The sequence below is a fragment of the Geotrypetes seraphini genome, chromosome 8 (assembly GCF_902459505.1).
Source record: "Geotrypetes seraphini chromosome 8, aGeoSer1.1, whole genome shotgun sequence".
NCBI classification, from domain to species: Eukaryota; Metazoa; Chordata; class Amphibia; order Gymnophiona; family Dermophiidae; genus Geotrypetes; species Geotrypetes seraphini.
Genome location: NC_047091.1, coordinates 164837905 through 164857556, shown reverse-complemented (window position 1 = coordinate 164857556; position 19652 = coordinate 164837905). Strand labels below are relative to the sequence as shown.

The 19652-nt window shown below is 48.9% G+C and overlaps 1 protein-coding gene across 4 annotated transcripts in view; it reads left to right on the top strand.

Moving 5' to 3' along the window:
- Positions 1 to 19652, top strand: part of SSH1 (slingshot protein phosphatase 1) — a 150101-nt gene that overhangs the window by 64696 nt on the left and 65753 nt on the right. For 3 of the 4 annotated variants that reach the window (XM_033956906.1, XM_033956909.1, XM_033956910.1), the window contains one exon: positions 10034 to 10101. In XM_033956906.1, the coding sequence (XP_033812797.1) occupies positions 10034 to 10101 (68 nt within the window). The remainder of the gene's footprint in view (positions 1 to 10033; positions 10102 to 19652) is intronic. The other variant, XM_033956908.1, reaches the window with a different exon arrangement.

Here is a 19652-nt window from a genome sequence, read left to right as displayed (position 1 = left end):
CAGACAGTGGGAGGGAGAGAGACAAAGAAAGGAAGAAAGAGACAGGGGCAGGGAGAAACAAAGAAATAAAGACAGACAGACATATTCTAGCACCTGTTAATGTAACGGGCTTAAATACTAGTGTGTATATATATATATATAAAACAAGTCTGATGAGAATGAACTTGCCATTTGAGTGACTGAGCCTAGAATCAATTGGCTGATGGTGGGCACATTCTGAAGACTTAAAATTTGTTTCAAAAACTGTTTGTATTGAATACAGCGAGAATAATTTAAACACTGTTTTAGTTTGGTATGGTCTATATTATTGACAGCAAATAGGAGCAAAGAGGCTGAATGCTAGTACCATTTTGACTGTATAGCCATGTCTGGCATTGTCTCCGTCAGAAAAGGTTTTACACATTCTTTGCAATCGGTTCTCTTTGCTCACTGAATATTGTTCACCTGGGTGGTTGAATATTGTTGGACTTGGAACTTTTTGCAGCGCTAATGGTGCCGAACCCGTGCTTGCAATAGATGAATTCCTGAGGCTTCTCTGTAAGAGTAAGCAGCTGGCCGCACAGAACAGTTCGTCGGGATCTGTCTAATACAGAGGCACAAGGGGAAGGCACAGCCTGGTACTGTGTATCTTGTGCTTAGTAATCGCATTTTCGGCACACAAAAGGCTGTTTGAGTGCCAGCGCTTGGGGCTGATTTTCCCTGGCGTCAGCAGTTTCAGATACTCGGCCTTCGCTCCTTCAGTGGGACGATTCTGTTTTCTGCAGCAAATCGCAATTGGAAAAATAGCAGACTGTAAGACTCCTGATTAGATTTTTTTTTTTTTAATCCCCCAAACAACCCCCCCCCGAAACAAAATCCAGCCCGTATGGGACCTGCGTTTGCTGACCATTTTTCCCACAGATACAAAATAATAGATTTCAGGCTGAATTTGCTTACCGGTGTAATTAACCCAACCTGCAGTGTCTTGCATTCAGGATGTAATTACAGCTTGTAACGAGCGTGAAACTGAGCTGAACCAGTGAAAGAGAATGAACTGCTAAACAGGTTTTCAACCGAAGCAGCCGTTGGCCTCAGTCGGTCAACCTTTGCTCCACAATGCCACTGCTGGTGCTTGACTGCTTTTGAAAGAGCACAAATTAATTTTTGTATTTAAGAATGAATGTCTCAGTATTGTCCTCAAACCCTCCCCCCCCCCAAGTGAATAACAAGCATTTTAAAAAAACTTCACTCAGTGGTGCAGGAGTTAGAGCTACATCCTTGGCACCCTGAGGTTGTGGGTTAAAATCCTGCACTGCTCCTTGTGACCCTGGGCAAGTCACTCAATCCCCGTTGCTACAGGTACGTTAGATAGTAGATGACGGCAGATAAAGACCCGAATGGTCCATCCAGTCTGCCCAACCTGATTCAATTTAAATTTTTTTTCTTCTTTAGCTATTTCTGGGCAAGAATCCAAAGCTCTACCCGGTACTGTGCTTGGGTTCCAACTGCCAAAATCTCCATCAAAACCTACGCCAGCCCTTTTACACTCTCCTAGCCATTGAAGCCCTCTCCAGCCCATCCTCCCCCATACAGCCATATACAGACAGACACAGACTGTGCAAGTCTGTCCAGTACTGGCCTTAGTTCAATATTTACTATTATTTTCTGATTCTAGATCCTCTGTGTTCATCCTATGCTTCTTTAAACTCCGTTACCAGGCATCCACCACCCTCTCCGTAAAGTAGAATTTCCTAACATTGCTCTTGAATCTACCACTCCTCAACCTCAAATTATGTTCTCTGGTTTTACTATTTTCCTTTTTCTGGAAAAGGTTTTGTTCTACGTTAATACCCTCCTTTCCTCTAGGGTATACATATTCAGGGCTTCCAGTCTCTCCTCATATGTCTTCTGGCGCAAGCCTCCTACCATTTTCGTCACCCTCCTCTGGACCGCTTCCAGTCTTCTTATGTCCTTCGCCAGATATGGTCTCCAAAACTGAACACAATACTCCCAAGTGGGGCCTCACCAACGACCTGTACAGGGGCATCAGCACCTTCCTTCTACTGGCTACGCCTCTCTTTATGCAGCCCAGCATCCTTCTGGCAGCAGCCACCGCCTTGTCACACTGGTTTTTCCTTTAGATCTTCGGACACTATCAGCCCAAGGCCCCTCTCCCCGTCCGTGCATATCAGCTTCTCACCTCCCAGCATATACAGTTCCTTCCGATTATTAATCCCCCAAATGCATTACTCTGCATTTCTTTGCATTGAATTTTAGTTGCCAGGCATTAGACCATTCCTCTAACTTTTGCAGATCCTTTTTCATATTTTCCGCTCCCTCTTTGGTGTCTGCTCTGTTACGAATCTTGGTATCATCCGCAAAAAGGCACACTTTTCCTTCTAACCCTTTAGCAGTGTCACTCACAAACATATTGAACAGGATTGGCCCCAGCACCGAACCCTGAGGGACTCCACTACTCACCTTTCCTTCCTCCGAGCGACTTCCATTAACCACCACCCTCTGGCATCAGCCAGTTTCTAACCCAGTTCGCCACTTTGGGGCTTAACTTCAGCCCTTCAAGTTTGTTCAAGAGCCTCCTATGAGGATAGATGATAGAGTGGGAGCCCATCGGGACCGATAGGGAATAATGCATGAGTACTTGAATAATTTTTAATCCACATAGAATTATAGGATATATGGAATGTAAATTATTATTTTTTTTAAAAAAACCCTCCACCCTGAATTACAGTCAGTGGCATAGCGAGGGTGAGAGGCGCCTGGAGTGGTGGCGCCCCTCTCCTGCCCTTCACACGCTCCTTCCCCACCACCTCCCGCCACATGCGCATCGCTTCCCTTCCCGATTCTCAGTTTCACCAGCCCCCCTGCCCGATTCATATACTTACAGTACACTGTGGATGTGGAATCGTGGGGAGGAGAGGAGAAATGCGCGAAGGAGAAAGCCAGCCAAAAATACAAATATCTCCTTTGCTGCCACCGATCTGCACGAGGTCCTTTTGTTTCTTCTGATGTAACTTATGGTTTCGTAAAACAGGAAGTTACATTAGATGGGAACGACCGCGGCGGCAGTGGGAAAGCCTGAACAGGTCTCGGGGCCGAATCGGTGAGTCCGTTTTTTTCTTAACAATGATCCGATTCAAATCGATTCACCTGATTCGAATCGGTGATTTGAATCGGAAATTGGGCAGCACTAGTACAAACCCCAAAATTTGAGAGAGAGTCAACTGTTCCCACTGGGACTTAATCGGCTCCATTCTGGTTTTTCTTCTTGATATGCCACCATTCAGAGAGAGAACACATCGGCTTACAATAAAATAATAAAACACATGAATATCATTACATTACATTTATTGACTTCTGTTCTGCCTTAACCTTGCAGTTCTAGGCAGATCATGGCAATAGACAGATGCTGCACCATGCATCCACAATAAATAAAACAATACAGAAATCATTCGCAGTTACGAGAAACCTAAGACAAGTCCGAAAATTCTTCGAAAGAACACAATTCCAGCTCATAGTACAATCCCTAATTCTAGGTATACTAGACTATTGCAACATCCTCTTTCTGTGCATGTGGTACTCGGTGGTTATCAGGATATGCAGGAAGGGGTTGAGAGCACGTCCCAGAATATTTATCAACATAACATAAGAACATAAGCAGTGCCTCTGCTGGGTCAGACCAGAGGTCCATCATGCCCAGCAGTCCGCTCACACGGCGGCCCATCAGGTCCAGAAACCTGTATTTAACCCTCTATCTATCCCTTCTATCCCCTTTTCCTTCAGAAAATTGTCCAAATCCTTCTTGAACTCCTATCATGCCCTCTGGAAGCGCATTCCAGGTGTCCACCACCCGTTGGGTGAAGAAGACCTTCCTAGCATTGGTTCTGAATCTGTCACCTTTTAATTTTTCCGAATGCCCTCTCGTTCTTGTAGTTTTTGAAAGTTTGAAGAATCTGTCCCTCTTCAATTTCTCTATTCCCTTTGTGATCTTGTAAGTCTCTATCATATCCCCTCTAAGTCTCCGCTTCACCAGGGAAAAGAGTTCCAGTTCCTCCAATCTTTCTCTATCTATCTCTATTTCTGTCTCTCTCTCTCTCTATTTCTCTCTGTCTCCCTTTCTGTCCCTCTCTACTCTCTCTATGCCCTTCATGATCTTGTAAGTCTCTATCATATCCCCTCTAATTCTCCTCTTCTCCAGGGAAAAGAGTCCCAGTTCCTCCAATCTTTCTCTCTCTCTCTCTCTATTTCTGTCTCTCTCTCTCTTTCTCTCTCTCTCTATATATATATTTATCTCTCTCTCTCTCTATTTCTGTCTCTCTCTACTCTCTCTATGCCCTTCATGATCTTGTAAGTCTCTATCATATCCCCTCTAAGTCTCCGTTTCTCCAGGGAAAAGAACCCCAGTTTCTCCAGTCTTTTCAGCGTATGAAAGGTTTTCCATACCTTTTATCAAACGTGTTGCTCTCTTCTGAACCCTCTCGAGTATCGCCGTATCCTTCTTTAGGTACAGCGACCAATATTGGACGCAGTACTCCAGATGCGGGCGCTTAAGATAATTTCTCTTGCTATTGGTAACACACAATAAGGGGGGGAGGAAGGGGAAGGGAATGGGACTTGTGTGTGTGTATAGATATAGATATAGATAGACAAATGGTTTGACACAGAACTCCTACATCTAAAAAGGAAATGTAGACAACTAGAAAGGGCATGGAAAAAACAGAAACAAGATAACACCAAAACAGAATGGAAAATCCAAATCAAGCAATACAAAATCAAACTGAAGGAAAAACGAAAAGACTATTACTCCAATCTCATCGGCACCGACAAACCAGACACAAAAAAACTTTTCAACCTAGTAAGAAACCTCACCGATACCAAACCATGCCTAGCCACCCAGGGAAACCTAACACCAACAGCCTCTCAACTAGCAGATCACTTCAAAAATAAAATCATCACAATCAGAACAAAATTCAATAACTCACAAAACAACATAGAAGATATTCTAATAAAACCCACAACAGATGAAGCCATCTCAGCAGACAGGTCCTGGACCAACTTCCCTACAACCCAGTGGTCAGAACTAGACAGGCTATATAAAAAATACTGCAAGTCCTCATGCGACCTGAACAACTGCCCATCATACCTACTAGCAACAGCTTCCACCAAATTCAAAGCTAGCTACACGTTATGGTTGCAAACCACACTCAGGGAAGGCCAGTTCCCACCAGACCTTGGAGAAATCATAATAACCCCTATACTGAAAGACCCCAAAGGTCTAACAAATAACCCGTCAAACTACAGGCCAATCGCCTCTATCCCTACATACGTCAAAATAATAGAAGGTCTAGTGGCACAACAACTATCCATGTACCTAGAAGCCCACAACATCCTACATCCATCCCAATCTGGATTCAGAACTAACCACAGTACAGAAACTCTTCTAGTATCTTTACTAGACATAGCTCGAAGACACCTCAGCCAAGGAAACAGATTGCTAATCATCCAACTTGATCTCTCAGCGGCTTTCGATCTAGTGGACCATCCCATACTTCTCCAGATTCTAGACGCAATAGGAATCTCAGGTAAAGTGCACAACTGGTTCCAAGGCTTCCTTAAAACAAGAACATATAGAGTCAAGTCAAAAGAAATTCTATCAGAACCATGGTCTAACCCCTGCGGAGTGCCACAAGGCTCCCCCCTCTCTCCCACACTTTTCAACCTATTCATTGCTTCCCTAGGCAGCACCCTAGATGCCCTAAACATAACTTCATTCAGCTATGCGGACGACATAACCATCCTCCTTCCATTCGACATCCACGACCCCATCTCCACAGAACGCCTGAAAACTACAATGGACACAGTAGAAAAATGGATGACAAATCATAAGTTGAAGCTGAACACGGACAAAACTAAATTCCTACTACTAGAGAAGGACAAAAAACCAACCCTAACAGAACTGGAAGTAAACTCAATCAAGTACCCAATACAGAGTTCCCTCAAAATCCTGGGAATACAACTAGACAGAGGCTGCACTATGCAAACACAAATCCATAAAATCATCCAAAAAGCATTCTTCACAATGCGTAATCTGAGAAAAATAAGAAAATTCTTTAATAAAGACCAATTCAGGATCATTGTCCAATCCCTCGTGCTAAGTATGGTAGACTACTGCAACAGCCTTTATCTACCTTGCCCAGTCAACACAATAAAAAAACTACAGACCGTCCAGAACACAGCCCTCAGACTCATATACTCACTCAGCAAATACGACCATATTACCAAAGCATACTTAGAATCTCACTGGCTACCAATAAAAGCAAGAACACAATTCAAACTCTACTGTCTCCTATTCAAAGTAACCCACGGCGCGGCACCCAGCTACCTAAACAACCGTTTTCACTACTATCTCTTATCCAGAAGAAGGAGAACACAGAACATTTTCACCTACCCTCCTCTCAATGGTACTCGACGCAAGAAACTTTATGACAACCTACTAGGGACACAGGCAGCTAATATTGACTCCGACATCTCAAAATTACTGATCGAAATTACAGACATAAAAGAGTTCCGAAAAGAAATAAAAACACTACTGTTCAAAAAATATCTCCCATCAATCTAAACCGCCATCTAATGAGTCCCAATCAATTCCTTTGGGAACAGAATCTCTTTATCCAACCAAAATAAACACCCCTACTGTCCATATCATCAACATTAATTAATCAACAGCATGCAATCATCAAAACAATAAATACACCTCCGCTTACAGGCATATGATGCTACTCTCCATCCGAAGAAACTTGACTCAGCTCATGAAACATCTTTTGTAATCTAGAATATATGGTAATTCTTTATTATCCACCAGTTGTAAACTGACTCAGTTGCTATGTAACATCTCCTGTGATATTGAATGTACTATAATTCTTCAATATAAACTGTAATTAACGCTTCTCCTGTAATGTAATTCTACTGGAAATACCCAGATATCTTCTTTATTGTAATCCGTGGCTATGTTACATCTGCTGCGATATGTATTGTAACTCTTCACTGTTACTTGTAATCTACTCTTTTCCTGTAATGTAATTCTACTGGAAATGCCCAGATATCATCTTTATTGTAATCCGCCTAGAACCGCAAGGCACAGGCGGAATAGAAATCCCTAATGTAATGTAATGTAATGTAATAGATTGCCTTTTTTGTGGTTACACATTCAAAACGGTTTACTCAAATATAAAGGTACTTATTTTTGTACCTGGGTCAATGGAGGATTAAGTGACTTGCCCAGGGTCACAAGGAGCAGCGTTTGGATTCGATCCCACAACCTCAGGGTGCTGGGACAACAGCTCTACCCCTGGGCCACTCCTCGCCTCAAGGGTAACACATTTTACTTACGTAGATATACACATACATGCAGAGGGAGAGAGACCGTGCCTAGGTGGACAGGCTCATCCAGTCCTGCTTTTGTCCTGTTGCATGCAGGGAGATGTAGTCTTCATTTGTCCAAGAAAAACTGATTTCCAGATGTGCACTGGGGTTCATCGAGGAACGAATAGGCCTCTTCACCTGGATATGGAATTATAGGACCCTCTCCCCCTATTTACAGTGCATCATTTGAATGTATTGTCTCGATTTCCGATGACTTAAATGCTGATTAACTCCAGACTTCAGGTCCCAGTTTCCTGCGCTTGTTAGCTCAGTTAGTCACCAGCACGGGATATAAAGGAAAGGCAGTTTGGATTCTTTATAATATCATTTAGTCAAATGAAAATGCTCTGTACTGGGGGTTCTCTAACCTGTCCTGGGCCACCACTAGCCAGTCAGGTTTTCAGGATATCCCTAATGAACATGCATGAGAAAGATTTGCATATAATGGAGGTGACGGGCAGAACTGACTCAAGGGACTGTGGCACCCCCCTCCACCCCTCAATCTGGTCTTTCTCTTCTTCCCTTTCTCCTCTACCTGTGATCTAATCTCTCTCTCTCTCTCTCTCTCTCTTCCCCTCCTGTTGGACCAGGTGAACCACTGGCTCAGGGTACCAAAATCCCAGCTCAGAATTTATCCCTCTAGAAGTCTGTAGGTAAACTGGACTGAGATTTTGGAGACCTTTATCACTGGTACCCTAGGCCAGGGCCTTACCTGCTCCATAGGTTGCCTTGAGACAGACATGGAAACCTGTCTTATGTATACACTTCTCCCTCCATATTCATGGGGGTTAGAGGCAGAGCCGGCCTGAAAATATGGAAAAATTGCAAATGACTTTAGGGCCCACTCTGACCCACCCCTGGACCTCTCCAGTGTACTTACTTTTTAAAGCCTGGTGGTCTAGCAGTGAAGCGTGGAAGGAGCAATCTTCCTATGCTCCTGCCCCATGCAGAGCTGGGAACAAAAATGGCTGCCGTGAGTTCCTATGAGACCATATCGTATAAACTTTGTCTACTTACATTCAAGACATTATTATATAAGACACCTGCTTTCATTTATAAATTACTAATACCGTACCAACCAATTAGAACATTAAGATCTATTGATCAAAATTTACTGACGGTTCCCTCATTAAAATTTATAAACACCAGACGACAATTTATATTTTCTGTAACAGCCCCACAAACCTGGAATGCTCTTCCAATTTTTTTACGTAATGAACAAGACTTGGTAAAATTTAAAATACAATTAAAAACATTTTTATTTAATGATGCTTTTAATACTTAATTTAATAATATTCAGACCAATAATTCCAATATTTTGTACCATTCGTTTTAATGTTTCCCCTTTGTGTTTTTCCTAATGTATCTCTTTTATTCGACAAATGTATTTCATAAACCCTTCTTACCCAATGTAATGTAGTTTTTTATTATTCATTGTAAGTATTTAAAGTTTGTATTGTATGTTTTCTTTTAATTATATTTTACTATGTACATCGCTTTGAATTAGATAAAGCGATTAATCAAGAAAAATAATAAACTTTGAAACTTTGATAAACTTTGAAACGGCAGTCATTTTTGTTCCCAGCTCTGCACAGGGCAAGAGTGTAGGAAGATTGCTCATGCCCTGCTTCACTGCTAGACCACCAGGTTTTTAAAAAGCTAGTAAGTGGAAAGTTCTGGGAGGCAGAGGTGGGTCACTCAGATGAAAACCACGAATAAACGAAGTTGTGCTTTCTGAACCATCGAATATGACCGGGGGGGGGGGTATTCATTAGGGATGTCCTGAAAAATGTGACTGGCTGATGGTCCCAGGACAGATTTCAGAAACACTGCTTTATACAGCAGACCCTCAATATTCACAGGGTTTAGGGGCAGAGCCAGCCTGTGAATATTGAAAAATCGCAGATAATTTTTAGGGCCGGCTCTGACCCACCCCTGCCTCCCTCCTGCGTCCCAAACCTTCCCCAGACCTTACCTGGTGGTCTAGCGGCAGCGCGGGGCAGGATTAATCGTCCTACGCTCCTGCCCCGTGCAGAGCTGTCATCAAAATGGCTGCCATGAGTTCCTTTTGTAGTCTCGAGACTACGACGGGAACTCAAGGCAGCCATTTTGATGACAGCTCTGCACGGGGCAGGAGCGTGACTGAGTTCAAAGAAGCGTGGGATGAACACAGAGGATCTAGAATCAGAAAATAATATTAAATATTGAACTAAGGCCAGTTCTGGGCAGACTTGCACGGTCTGGGTCTGTGTCTGTATATGACCGTTTGGTGGGGGATGGACTGGGGAGGGCTTCAATGGCTGGGAGGGTGTAGATGGGCTGGAGTAAGTCTTAACAGAGATTTCGGCAGTTGGAACCCAAGCACAGAACCCAAGCCCAGAAATAGCTAAGAAGAAAAAAATTTAAAAAATTTAAATTGAATCAGGTTGGGCAGACTGGATGGTAAGGTCTGGGGAAGGTCCAATGCAGAGTTTTGTTAAAAAAAAAATAAAAAATCTCGAATAACCAAATCCGCGGGTACTGAAACCGCAGATTCAGTGGGGTTACTATACTGTATGTACATTAAGTTAACGTGAGATAAGAGTTTCTGATGGTTTTTCATCTTTTTTTTTAGCAGGTGATTTGCCTCAGCACCTGCAGGTTATGATCAACCTTCTCCGCTGTGAGGACAGGATTAAGTTGGTAAGTATCTTAAATCCAACAGCAGCAATTTAAAGCAGTGGCTGGTGCCATAGGCGGCAGAATGCTTTTTTGTTTGGGTGGGGGGCCCAAAAGCTCTGCCCTAGACCTACCAAAGCTCCGCCCCAGATCCTACCCCCATAATAATAGTATTAATTGTACTAGTGTTTAAGCCCGTTACATTAACGGGTGCTAAAAATGCCTCCTTCCCTCACATGTCCCCTATTTTCAGCCCCAGCTCCAGCTCCAAACCCATTTTTAGCCCCCCCAGCTCTCTTCTCCCATCTAAACTAAACTAAATTAAACTAAACCTTAAGTTTGTATACTGCATCATCTCCATAAAGCGGTAAATTCAATGAGGGAAGGACATAATAAGAAATTAGAGGTAATGAAGAGAATAGCTAGCTTTTCATTTTAAATAGATAGCTTTCGTTTTGGAGAAAAGCCAGGTTTTCATCTGTTCCCTTTTCAGCTTCAACCCCCTTTTCTCACCAGAAGCATTTCCCTCCCCATCCCACTTCCCTGTGCAGTAGCAGCATACCCTCCCCCTCCATTTCCCTGTCCAGCAGCACCTCTTCCCTGCTCCCCCGGTCCAGCAGCACCTCTTCCCTGCTCCCCCGGTCCAGCAGCACCTCTTCCCTGGTCCCCCTGTCACTCTTCATTGCTCCCCCGGCCCAGTAGCACCTCTTCCATGCTTCCCCTGTCCCTCTTCATTGCTCCCCCGTCCCAGTAGCACCTCTTCCCTGCTCCCCCTGTCTCTTTTCCTTGCTCCCCCGGTCCAGCAGCACCTCTTCCCTGCTCCCCCTGTCCCTCTTCCCTGCTCCCCCGGTCCAGCAGCACCCCTTACCTGCTCTCGCGGTCCAGCATGCAGCCTTGTGAGCATCGCAGTGGCTTTTGCGAACCTCGCAGGCCGCTCTGCACCTCGGTAGCATGTTCCCTCTGACATCAGAGGAAACGTTCTACTGAGGTGCTGTGCGGCCTGTGAAGTTTGGTACAGCTGGCCGCGATCCTCACGGGAGCAGCGGCCGACCCTCTGCCGCGCTTTCTGGAGTCTTCAGCGGCTCGAAGCCCTCCTCCCGGCAGCTGCCACCAGCGCCTCAAACCACCGAATATGGCCATGGAGAGCAATTGGGGCGGCGAGGACGCGGGCAGGGAGAGAGCTTGCTTGCGCTTCCTCCATCAGTTGGTGAGTGAGGACGAGAGGAGGGGAGTTGCCAGTGTTCCCTGCCGCCAGGTTCTAAAATAGAATCCGGCCACGGATCACAAAACAATGCGGTAGGGATCACGAAACCCTAAGTGCACATGTGCGCTTAGGGTTTTATTATTAGCGATATGCCATTTCTTCCATTCATTTTTCATATACATATAATCTTATTAACAATACATAATGGTAACCACAAAATTAAAGTACACAAAGCACACTCTTTTTCCCCTCCCCACCCCTGCACAGCATTTCTTGCTGTCTCCTCCACCCTCATGCTCTCACTGTCCACCATCTCTCTCTCTCTCTCTCTCTCATTCCTTCTCTTGCTGCAAAGGGAGAGGGGAAAGAGAGAGAGAGAGAGAGAGGGATCCAGGGTGCATCTCACCCACCCCCTCTACTGCCATATCCAACATTTCTCCCTCTCTTATCTCTCGGACTGTGTGCAGAATCTTTTGCCCCTACCCACCAGCCCCATGCCCAACATTTCTCCTTCTATCACCCCTCTCCAGCACTGTGCCATATCTCTTCCTCCATTCCCTCCACCACCATGTCCAACATTCCTCCCTCTTGCATCCCTTTCCATCTGTCCCACTGTTCCCTCTCCACCACCACATCCAACATTTCTCCCTCTCATCTCTCTCTACCTCGCTCCTTTCCCACCACCATGCCCAACAATTCTCTCCCTCCCTATGCCCAACAATTCTCCTCTTTCTTCCTTTCCCCATGTACACCATCTCTTTCCCTCTCACTCACACCCATGCTCAACAATTCTCCCTTTCTATTCCCTCCCCCACCTCAGCATCTCTTTCCCTCCCTCCATCCTTCCATCATATGTCCCAAGTTCATGCCCCCTCCCTCCTTCCTTCCAGCCTTTGACCCAAGTTTGTGTCCCCTCTCTCCCTTCTGTGTCCCAAGGTTCATGCCCCCTCCCAAGGGTGTGTATCTGTGTTCTGGCTGGCTCTAAAACATCCAAGTAGGCCTCCACCTCCTTTCCAGCTGCACTTCTTTCTTTACAAAGCCACAGGCAGCAGCAGCAGAAGAGTATGACCAGAGGTCCTGGTGTGCTGGCTGTGCGGCCTGCTTCCAAAAACAGCCTACCACGCAGCTTAGATGGAACATTGCTTTAATCCTTTTCACTTTTTATCTAATCAACTTTCTATCTCCTCTCATCCCCTAGCTTTCACAGTTCTCATCCTATTCCCTTTTATCTGCTTTCCATTACTAAATTTCTACCCTACTCCCAAGTCCTAATACTCCCTCTCTACCTTCTACTTTTTCCCCAAATCTGAAATGTCTCGGGTGGGGTCTTATTTCTAGAGCACTCCGGTGGAAAAGGCACCTTGCTGCCAGCCAGCGTGCTTGCCAGTCGGCTCTCTGCCGCATCCCTTCCCCGATATCTACTCCTTCCACGCCCGCCTGTCGCATGTCTACCTTTAATTTCTTGTAAAAGTACAGCACCGCCCTGCCGTTGGCTCCAGTGCGGCCAGCCCTAGCGGAAACAGGAAGTTGTCAGAGAGGGTGGCAGTGGAGAGAGAAGACGCCGGTGGCAGGGTGGTGCTGTACTTTTGCAAGAAATTAAAAGGTAGACGCGTGGGGAGGGGGGGAGGAGTAGATGTCGACGAAGGGACGCGGCAGAGAGAGCTGACTGGAAGCAAGATGCCGCTCCCAGCCTCACAAGAGGTGCTGCTTTCCAAACAGGATCCCACGTTCTGACGCTTATGCCTTGTGCTACAATAACTGTGTGAGGCCTTATGACAATAACACAATGACTTGTCAACCCCACTTCCCCTCACTGCCAAACTACATGGCATGACACCTTTTATGTATTTAACTAAAAGTTGCAGAAGGGTTGGATATAATTGCACTCTTTTAAACTAGGCTCAAGGAAGGTGCTACATAAGAACATAAGAATTGCCGCTGCTGGGTCAGACCAGTGGTCCATAGTGCCCACCAGTCCGTTCACGCGGCGGCCCTCTGGTCAAAGACCAGCGCCCTAACTGAGACTAGCCCTACCTGCGTACGTTGTGGTTCAGCAGGAACTTGTCTAACTTCGTCTTGAATCCCTGGAGGGTGTTTTCCCCTATGAGGTGCTAGTTCAAATACATTAGCTATTTCCCTCTCCAGAGGGTTTTACAACCTAAAGCAGGGGTAGGCAATTCCGGTCCTCGAGAGCCGGAGCCAGGTCAGGTTTTCAGAATATCCACATTAAATATGCATGAGACAGATCTGCATCTCAAGGAGGCAGTGCATGCAAATCCATCTCATACATATTCATGGTGGATATCCTGAAAACCTGACCTGGCTCTGGCTCTCGAGGACCGGAATTGCCTACCCCTGACCTAAAGGTTAGATTTACTAACCTGCAATATGTATGTATTTTTATTTATTTATTCCATTTTCTATACCGTTCTCCCAAGGGACCTCAGAACGGTTTACATGAATTTTTATCCCAGGACAAGCAGGCATGATATTCTCACATGTGGGTGACGTCATCTACGGAGCCCCGGCGCGGACAGCTTTTCAAGCAAACTTGATTGAAGTTTCAAGTTTGCACACTGCACCACGCATGTGCGTGCCTTCTCGCCCACTAGAGGGCGCATCCCACCTCGTGGTCCTCAGTTCAAATTTTTCCGCGGAGCAAGAAAGCCCTGTGGATCTGAGCTCGTGTTTTTGCCTTCTAGCTGCCGCGTTTAGTTTGTTTTCCCTTCGAATTAGTTCGCGGTGCTGTTTTTCTTTTCGATTCCTTTCAAAAAAAAAAAAAAAAAAAAAGTCTTTCGTTTTTCCTCGGACTCCGGGGGCTCCCGGAATCCGTGGCCGCGGGACGTCGGTACGTTCCCGGCCTTCTTCTTTTTCTTCGTGGATGTCCCGTCCTGTTACGGGATTCAAAAAGTGCAGCCGGTGTGAAAGGTTGCTTTCCATCACCGACCCTCACCGGTGGTGCATTGTCTGTCTTGGGCCCGAACATCCGACAGACTCGTGTGATCGCTGTGCTACCTTCCAAAACAGGGCCCTCCGTCGCCGTAAGGCAAGAATGGCCGAATTGTTCGCCGTCGACGCACCTAAGGCCTCGACGTCGGCTTCGGCCCCGGCCTTGACCTCGGCCTCGACGTCCTTGGGGGCCTCGGCCTCGCCTCGGCCCTCTTCCTCGAAGGCGTCGTCAGTGAAGCAAGCTTCGGGTAAGTCCTCTGTTCTATCCCCTTCAGCAAAGAAGCCATCCTCGAGTCAGGCCAAGGCGGGTGGGTCGACCCCGGCCCCGCATCGGACCTCGACTCCGCACACCCCGAGGGAATACTCGAGACCGAGGTCGCACTCCAGGGAGTGTGCCCCGGACTCGGAACTCCCCACCTTCGTGGGGATTCCGGCCTTCCAGGATCTCCTCCGAGCTCTGATCTCATCGGAGCTGTCGGGAGCCCTGGAAGTGTTGCAGCGTGCTGCGGTTCCGGCGGCCTCGACCTCGGCCGGGGCGCCTTCGGTCTCGGAGGCCCCGGCCTCGGCTCCCTCGGGAGCCCCGACCTCGGCGACCTCGATCTCGGGTACGGTGGCCCCGTTCACCTCGGCCTCGGCCCCGCCCCGGACCTCGACCTCGGGGGAACCCCCTGAGCGGAGTGTAAGGCCCAAGGAAAAGTTGCGCAGAGTGCGCCGTCTTTCCTCCTCTTCCTCCGGGTCTTCCAGACACGCCTCGCCCTCGACGCGACCTCGGACGGGGCGTCGATCGAGGAAGTCTAAGCGACCCCGAGGCTCGCCTCGGCGCGACCGCTCCTCGTCGTTCGGGGGCGAGGCGCTGCAGGTGTCGGAGTTGCGCCTCGACAACCCGAGGCTCCTCCGCTCACCTCATGGGAAATCTTCCCGGGCCGCCTCGCCGAGAAAACGGGAGAGTGTCCCACGAACCCCTGGGTCCTCACCCAAGGGCTCTGCGAGGAGGATAACTTCCCCTTCCCCCTCGAGGGCCCTCGAGAGGGGATCCTGGGATTCGGGATCGGTTAGGGATCCTCATTATTCCCATGAGGCCTCCCCCCTCTCCTCGGTGGGGCGGTCGAGAACCCCGTCTCCCCAGGCTAGGCCGTCCTCATTTTCATCCTTCGTTCAGGACATGGCCCAAGCCCTGGGGATTGACCTGATGGTAGGCTCTCGGTATTCCAAAGAATTTTTGGAGGAACAGGACCTCCCCACTCTTCCTAGGGAGGTGCCTAGACTCCCTCTCAACAGTGTCCTTCTGCAAACCTGGCTGAATAACTTGTCAAACCCTCTTACAGTCACGTCTGTGCCTTCAAAAATGGAATCGAAGTACAGGACGATTCCCCCTAAAGGGTTCGATAAGGCGCAGCTCTCACACCAGTCTCTTCTGGTGGAGTCTGCTCTTAAAAAATCACAGCCCTCACGGGTTTCTGCGGCGGTTCCACCAGGCAGGGAGGGGCGGACCCTGGACAAGTTTGGCCGTCGCCTCTATTCAAATTCCCTGATGGCCACCAGGGTTCTAAATTACGCCTTCACCTTTTCCTCCTATTTGCGTGGTATGGTGAAGGACCTTCCTCAATATCGAAACTCGTTACCGGACTCCCAAAGAGCAGGATTCGATAAGTTTATGTCCAACCTGTCTCAATTGCGGTTGTACCTATTCCACGCAGTGTACGACGCCTTTGAGCTGGTTTCGAGGGTGTTGGCCCTCGCGGTGGCCATGCGCCGCTTGGCCTGGCTTCGCACCCTCGACATGGACCCAAACCTGCAGGAACGCCTGGCAGACTTGCCCTGTGTGGGGTCCGAGTTATTCGACGAGTCATTGGATGCGGCGACCAAACGCTTGTCGGAACAGGAGCGCTCTCTAGCATCCCTGGTCCGCCCCAAACCTAGACCCCCGCCGCAGAAACCCTTTCGGCCTCCGCCGCGCCGATACCCTCAGAAGTCGACTCCGGCTTTCTCGAGACCGCCTCCGAGACGTCCGTCTCAGCGAGGCAGAGGGGGACAAACCCAAGCCCAGGCGCAGGGCCCTTCTAAGCCCGCGCCTTCCTTTTGACGGGCTGAGCGGACGGGGCGGGTTCCCCTCCGCACTTTCTCAGGAACCCCTTCCTATCGGGGGCCGTCTTCGGTCCTTCCGGGAGGCATGGACCGGGATTACCTCAGACGCTTGGGTGCTCCGGATCGTCTCCGAGGGCTACTCGCTCAACTTTGTGTCCTCGCCGCCGGACAGTCCCCCAAGTTTAGTCCCCTGCAACCGTTCGCAGCTACCGACCCTTATAACCGAAGCCAAAGCCCTCTTGAAGCTTCGGGCGGTCGAGCCGGTCCCCAAGGACCAGTGGGGTACGGGGTTTTACTCCCGCTACTTTTTGGTCCCAAAAAAGACCGGGGACCTGCGCCCCATACTGGACCTCAGGAAGCTCAACAAATTCCTGGCCCGGGAGAAGTTTCGAATGCTATCTCTCCCGGTTTTGTACCCCCTCTTGGGGGAAGGGGACTGGATGTGCTCCCTCGACCTGAAGGAAGCATACACCCATGTTCCGGTGCACCCCGCCTGTCGAAGATTCTTACGATTCCAGGTGGGGGACCTCCACCTCCAGTACAGGGTACTGCCCTTCGGCCTGGCCGCGTCCCCACGAGTATTCACGAAGTGCATGGTGGTGGTTGCAGCAGCCCTCAGGTCACGTGGACTCCATGTGTTCCCTTACCTGGACGATTGGCTCATCAAAGCCCCGACCAGGGAGGGGGTTATCTCAGCGACCCGACAGTCTATTGCCTTCCTGCAAACTCTCGGGTTCGAGATAAACTTTCCAAAGTCTCAGTTGAGACCGTCGCAGTCTCTTCAATTCATAGGTGCGGTGCTGGACACGGTGCGCCTACGCTCCTACCTGCCGACCCAGCGGTTGGAAGCCTTGGTACGGATGAGCCGCCAGGTCTCCCAACTATCGAGGGTGTCGGCCAAGCGCATGATGATGCTGCTGGGCCATATGGCCTCGACGGTACATGTCACGCCGTTTGCGAGGCTACACCTGAGGATCCCTCAGTGGACCCTCGCGTCCCAGTGGCGTCAGGAGTGCGACCCGGTGTCTCGCCTCATTTCGGTAACTCCGCCCTTGCGGAAATCGCTGCGTTGGTGGACAGACTCTTCAAATCTGTCCATGGGGCTATTGTTTCGCACTCCGCCTTTTCACAAGGTCCTGACCACGGACTCCTCGGAGTACGCGTGGGGAGCCCATCTCGACGGTCTTCGCACGCAGGGCCTGTGGTCGTCAGAAGACCGTCAGTGTCATATCAACGTGCTAGAGCTGCGAGCCATCTTCCTAGCACTTCGAGCCTTCGTTCACATATTGCAGGACCAGGTGGTCCTCGTCCGCACGGACAATCAGGTGGCAATGTATTATGTGAACAAGCAGGGAGGAACGGGGTCATGGCCCCTCTGCTCCGAAGCTCTTCGCCTCTGGGAGTGGGCGGCCTCCCGGAACATCTTCCTCCGGGCGGTCTACATCCAAGGAGAACGGAATTGCCTGGCGGACAAACTGAGTCGACTTCTGCAACCGCACGAGTGGACTCTACACTCAGCAGTTCTACGCGAGGTCTTCGCTCGCTGGGGAACGCCACAGGTGGATCTGTTTGCCTCTCCGGAGACACACAAACTACCACTATATTGTTCTCGGATGTACTCGCAGGACCGTCTGGAAGCGGATGCCTTCCTACTCGACTGGGAAGGGAGGTTCCTGTATGCATTCCCTCCGTTCCCTCTGATCATGCGAACGTTGGTACACCTAAAATCGTCCACGGCCACGATGATTCTCATAGCACCTCGGTGGCCGCGTCAGCACTGGTTCTCCCTGCTGCTCCAGCTCAGTGCCAGAGAGCCTCTTCCCCTGCCTGTCTCTCCTTCTCTGCTGTCTCAGAGTCAAGGATCCATGTTACATCCCAATCTGCAGTCATTGCACCTGACAGCCTGGTTTCTTGTTCCCTGACTCCTCCGGACCTGTCTCAATCGGTGAAGGAGGTGTTGGAAGCCTCCCGCAAGATCTCGACGAGGCTTTGCTATGCGCAGAAATGGACCAGGTTTTCCACCTGGTGCTCGTCTTTTCACCTGGATCCGGTATCAGTTCCGGTATCCTCGGTTTTAGAATACTTGTTTCATTTGTCGCGCTCCGGCTTGAAAACCACTTCGGTGCGGGTTCATCTCAGTGCGATTTCTGCTTTCCACCAACCTCTGGAGGGACGCCCTCTGTCACTCCATCCCTTGGTGACACGCTTCATGAAAGGGTTACTCAGGGTTTGTCCCCCTCTTAAGCCTCCGTCTATCGTGTGGAATTTGAATGTGGTTCTGGCTCAACTGATGAAACCCCCGTTTGAGCCACTCAACAAGTCCCTCTTGAAATTTCTGACTTGGAAGGCGGTGTTTCTAATTGCCCTCACCTCCGCCAGGCGGATTGGGGAGTTGCAAGCCTTGGTTGCGGACCCTCCTTTCACTGTCTTTCATCACGACAAGGTGGTTCTCCGCACCCATCCTAAGTTTTTACCTAAAGTTGTTTCTGACTTCCACCTCAATCAGTCCATTGTCCTTCCTGTGTTCTTCCCGAAGCCCCACTCCCATCCTGGCGAGACGGCGCTTCACACGCTTGACTGTAAGAGGGCGTTGGCATTTTATCTTCAACGCACCAGGCCTCATCGGAAGGTTCCTCAATTGTTTTTGTCCTTCGATCCCAATCGATTAGGGCATCCAGTTTCCAAGCGCACTCTGTCTAACTGGTTGGCCGCTTGCATTTCCTTTTGCTACGCTCAGGCTGGCCTTCCTCCCCCGGGTCGAGTCACGGGGCACAAGGTCCGAGCGATGGCAGCTTCGATAGCTTTCCTCCGATCCACTCCGATGGAGGACATATGTAAGGCTGCCACTTGGTCTTCGGTTCATACATTCACCTCTCATTACTGTCTGGACACTTTATCCAGGAGTGACGGCCGGTTTGGCCAGTCAGTTTTGCAAAATCTGTTTTCCTAAATTGCCATCCTCCCACCTGCCCTTTTTTGGTTAGCTTGGAGGTCACCCACATATGAGAATATCATGCCTGCTTGTCCTGGGATAAAGCACAGTTACTTACCGTAACAGGTGTTATCCAGGGACAGCAGGCATATATTCTCACAACCCGCCCGCCTCCCCGGGGATGGCTTCCTTGCTAGTTATGGAACTGAGGACCACGAGGTGGGATGCGCCCTCTAGTGGGCGAGAAGGCACGCACATGCGTGGTGCAGTGTGCAAACTTGAAACTTCAATCAAGTTTGCTTGAAAAGCTGTCCGCGCCGGGGCTCCGTAGATGACGTCACCCACATGTGAGAATATATGCCTGCTGTCCCTGGATAACACCTGTTACGGTAAGTAACTGTGCTA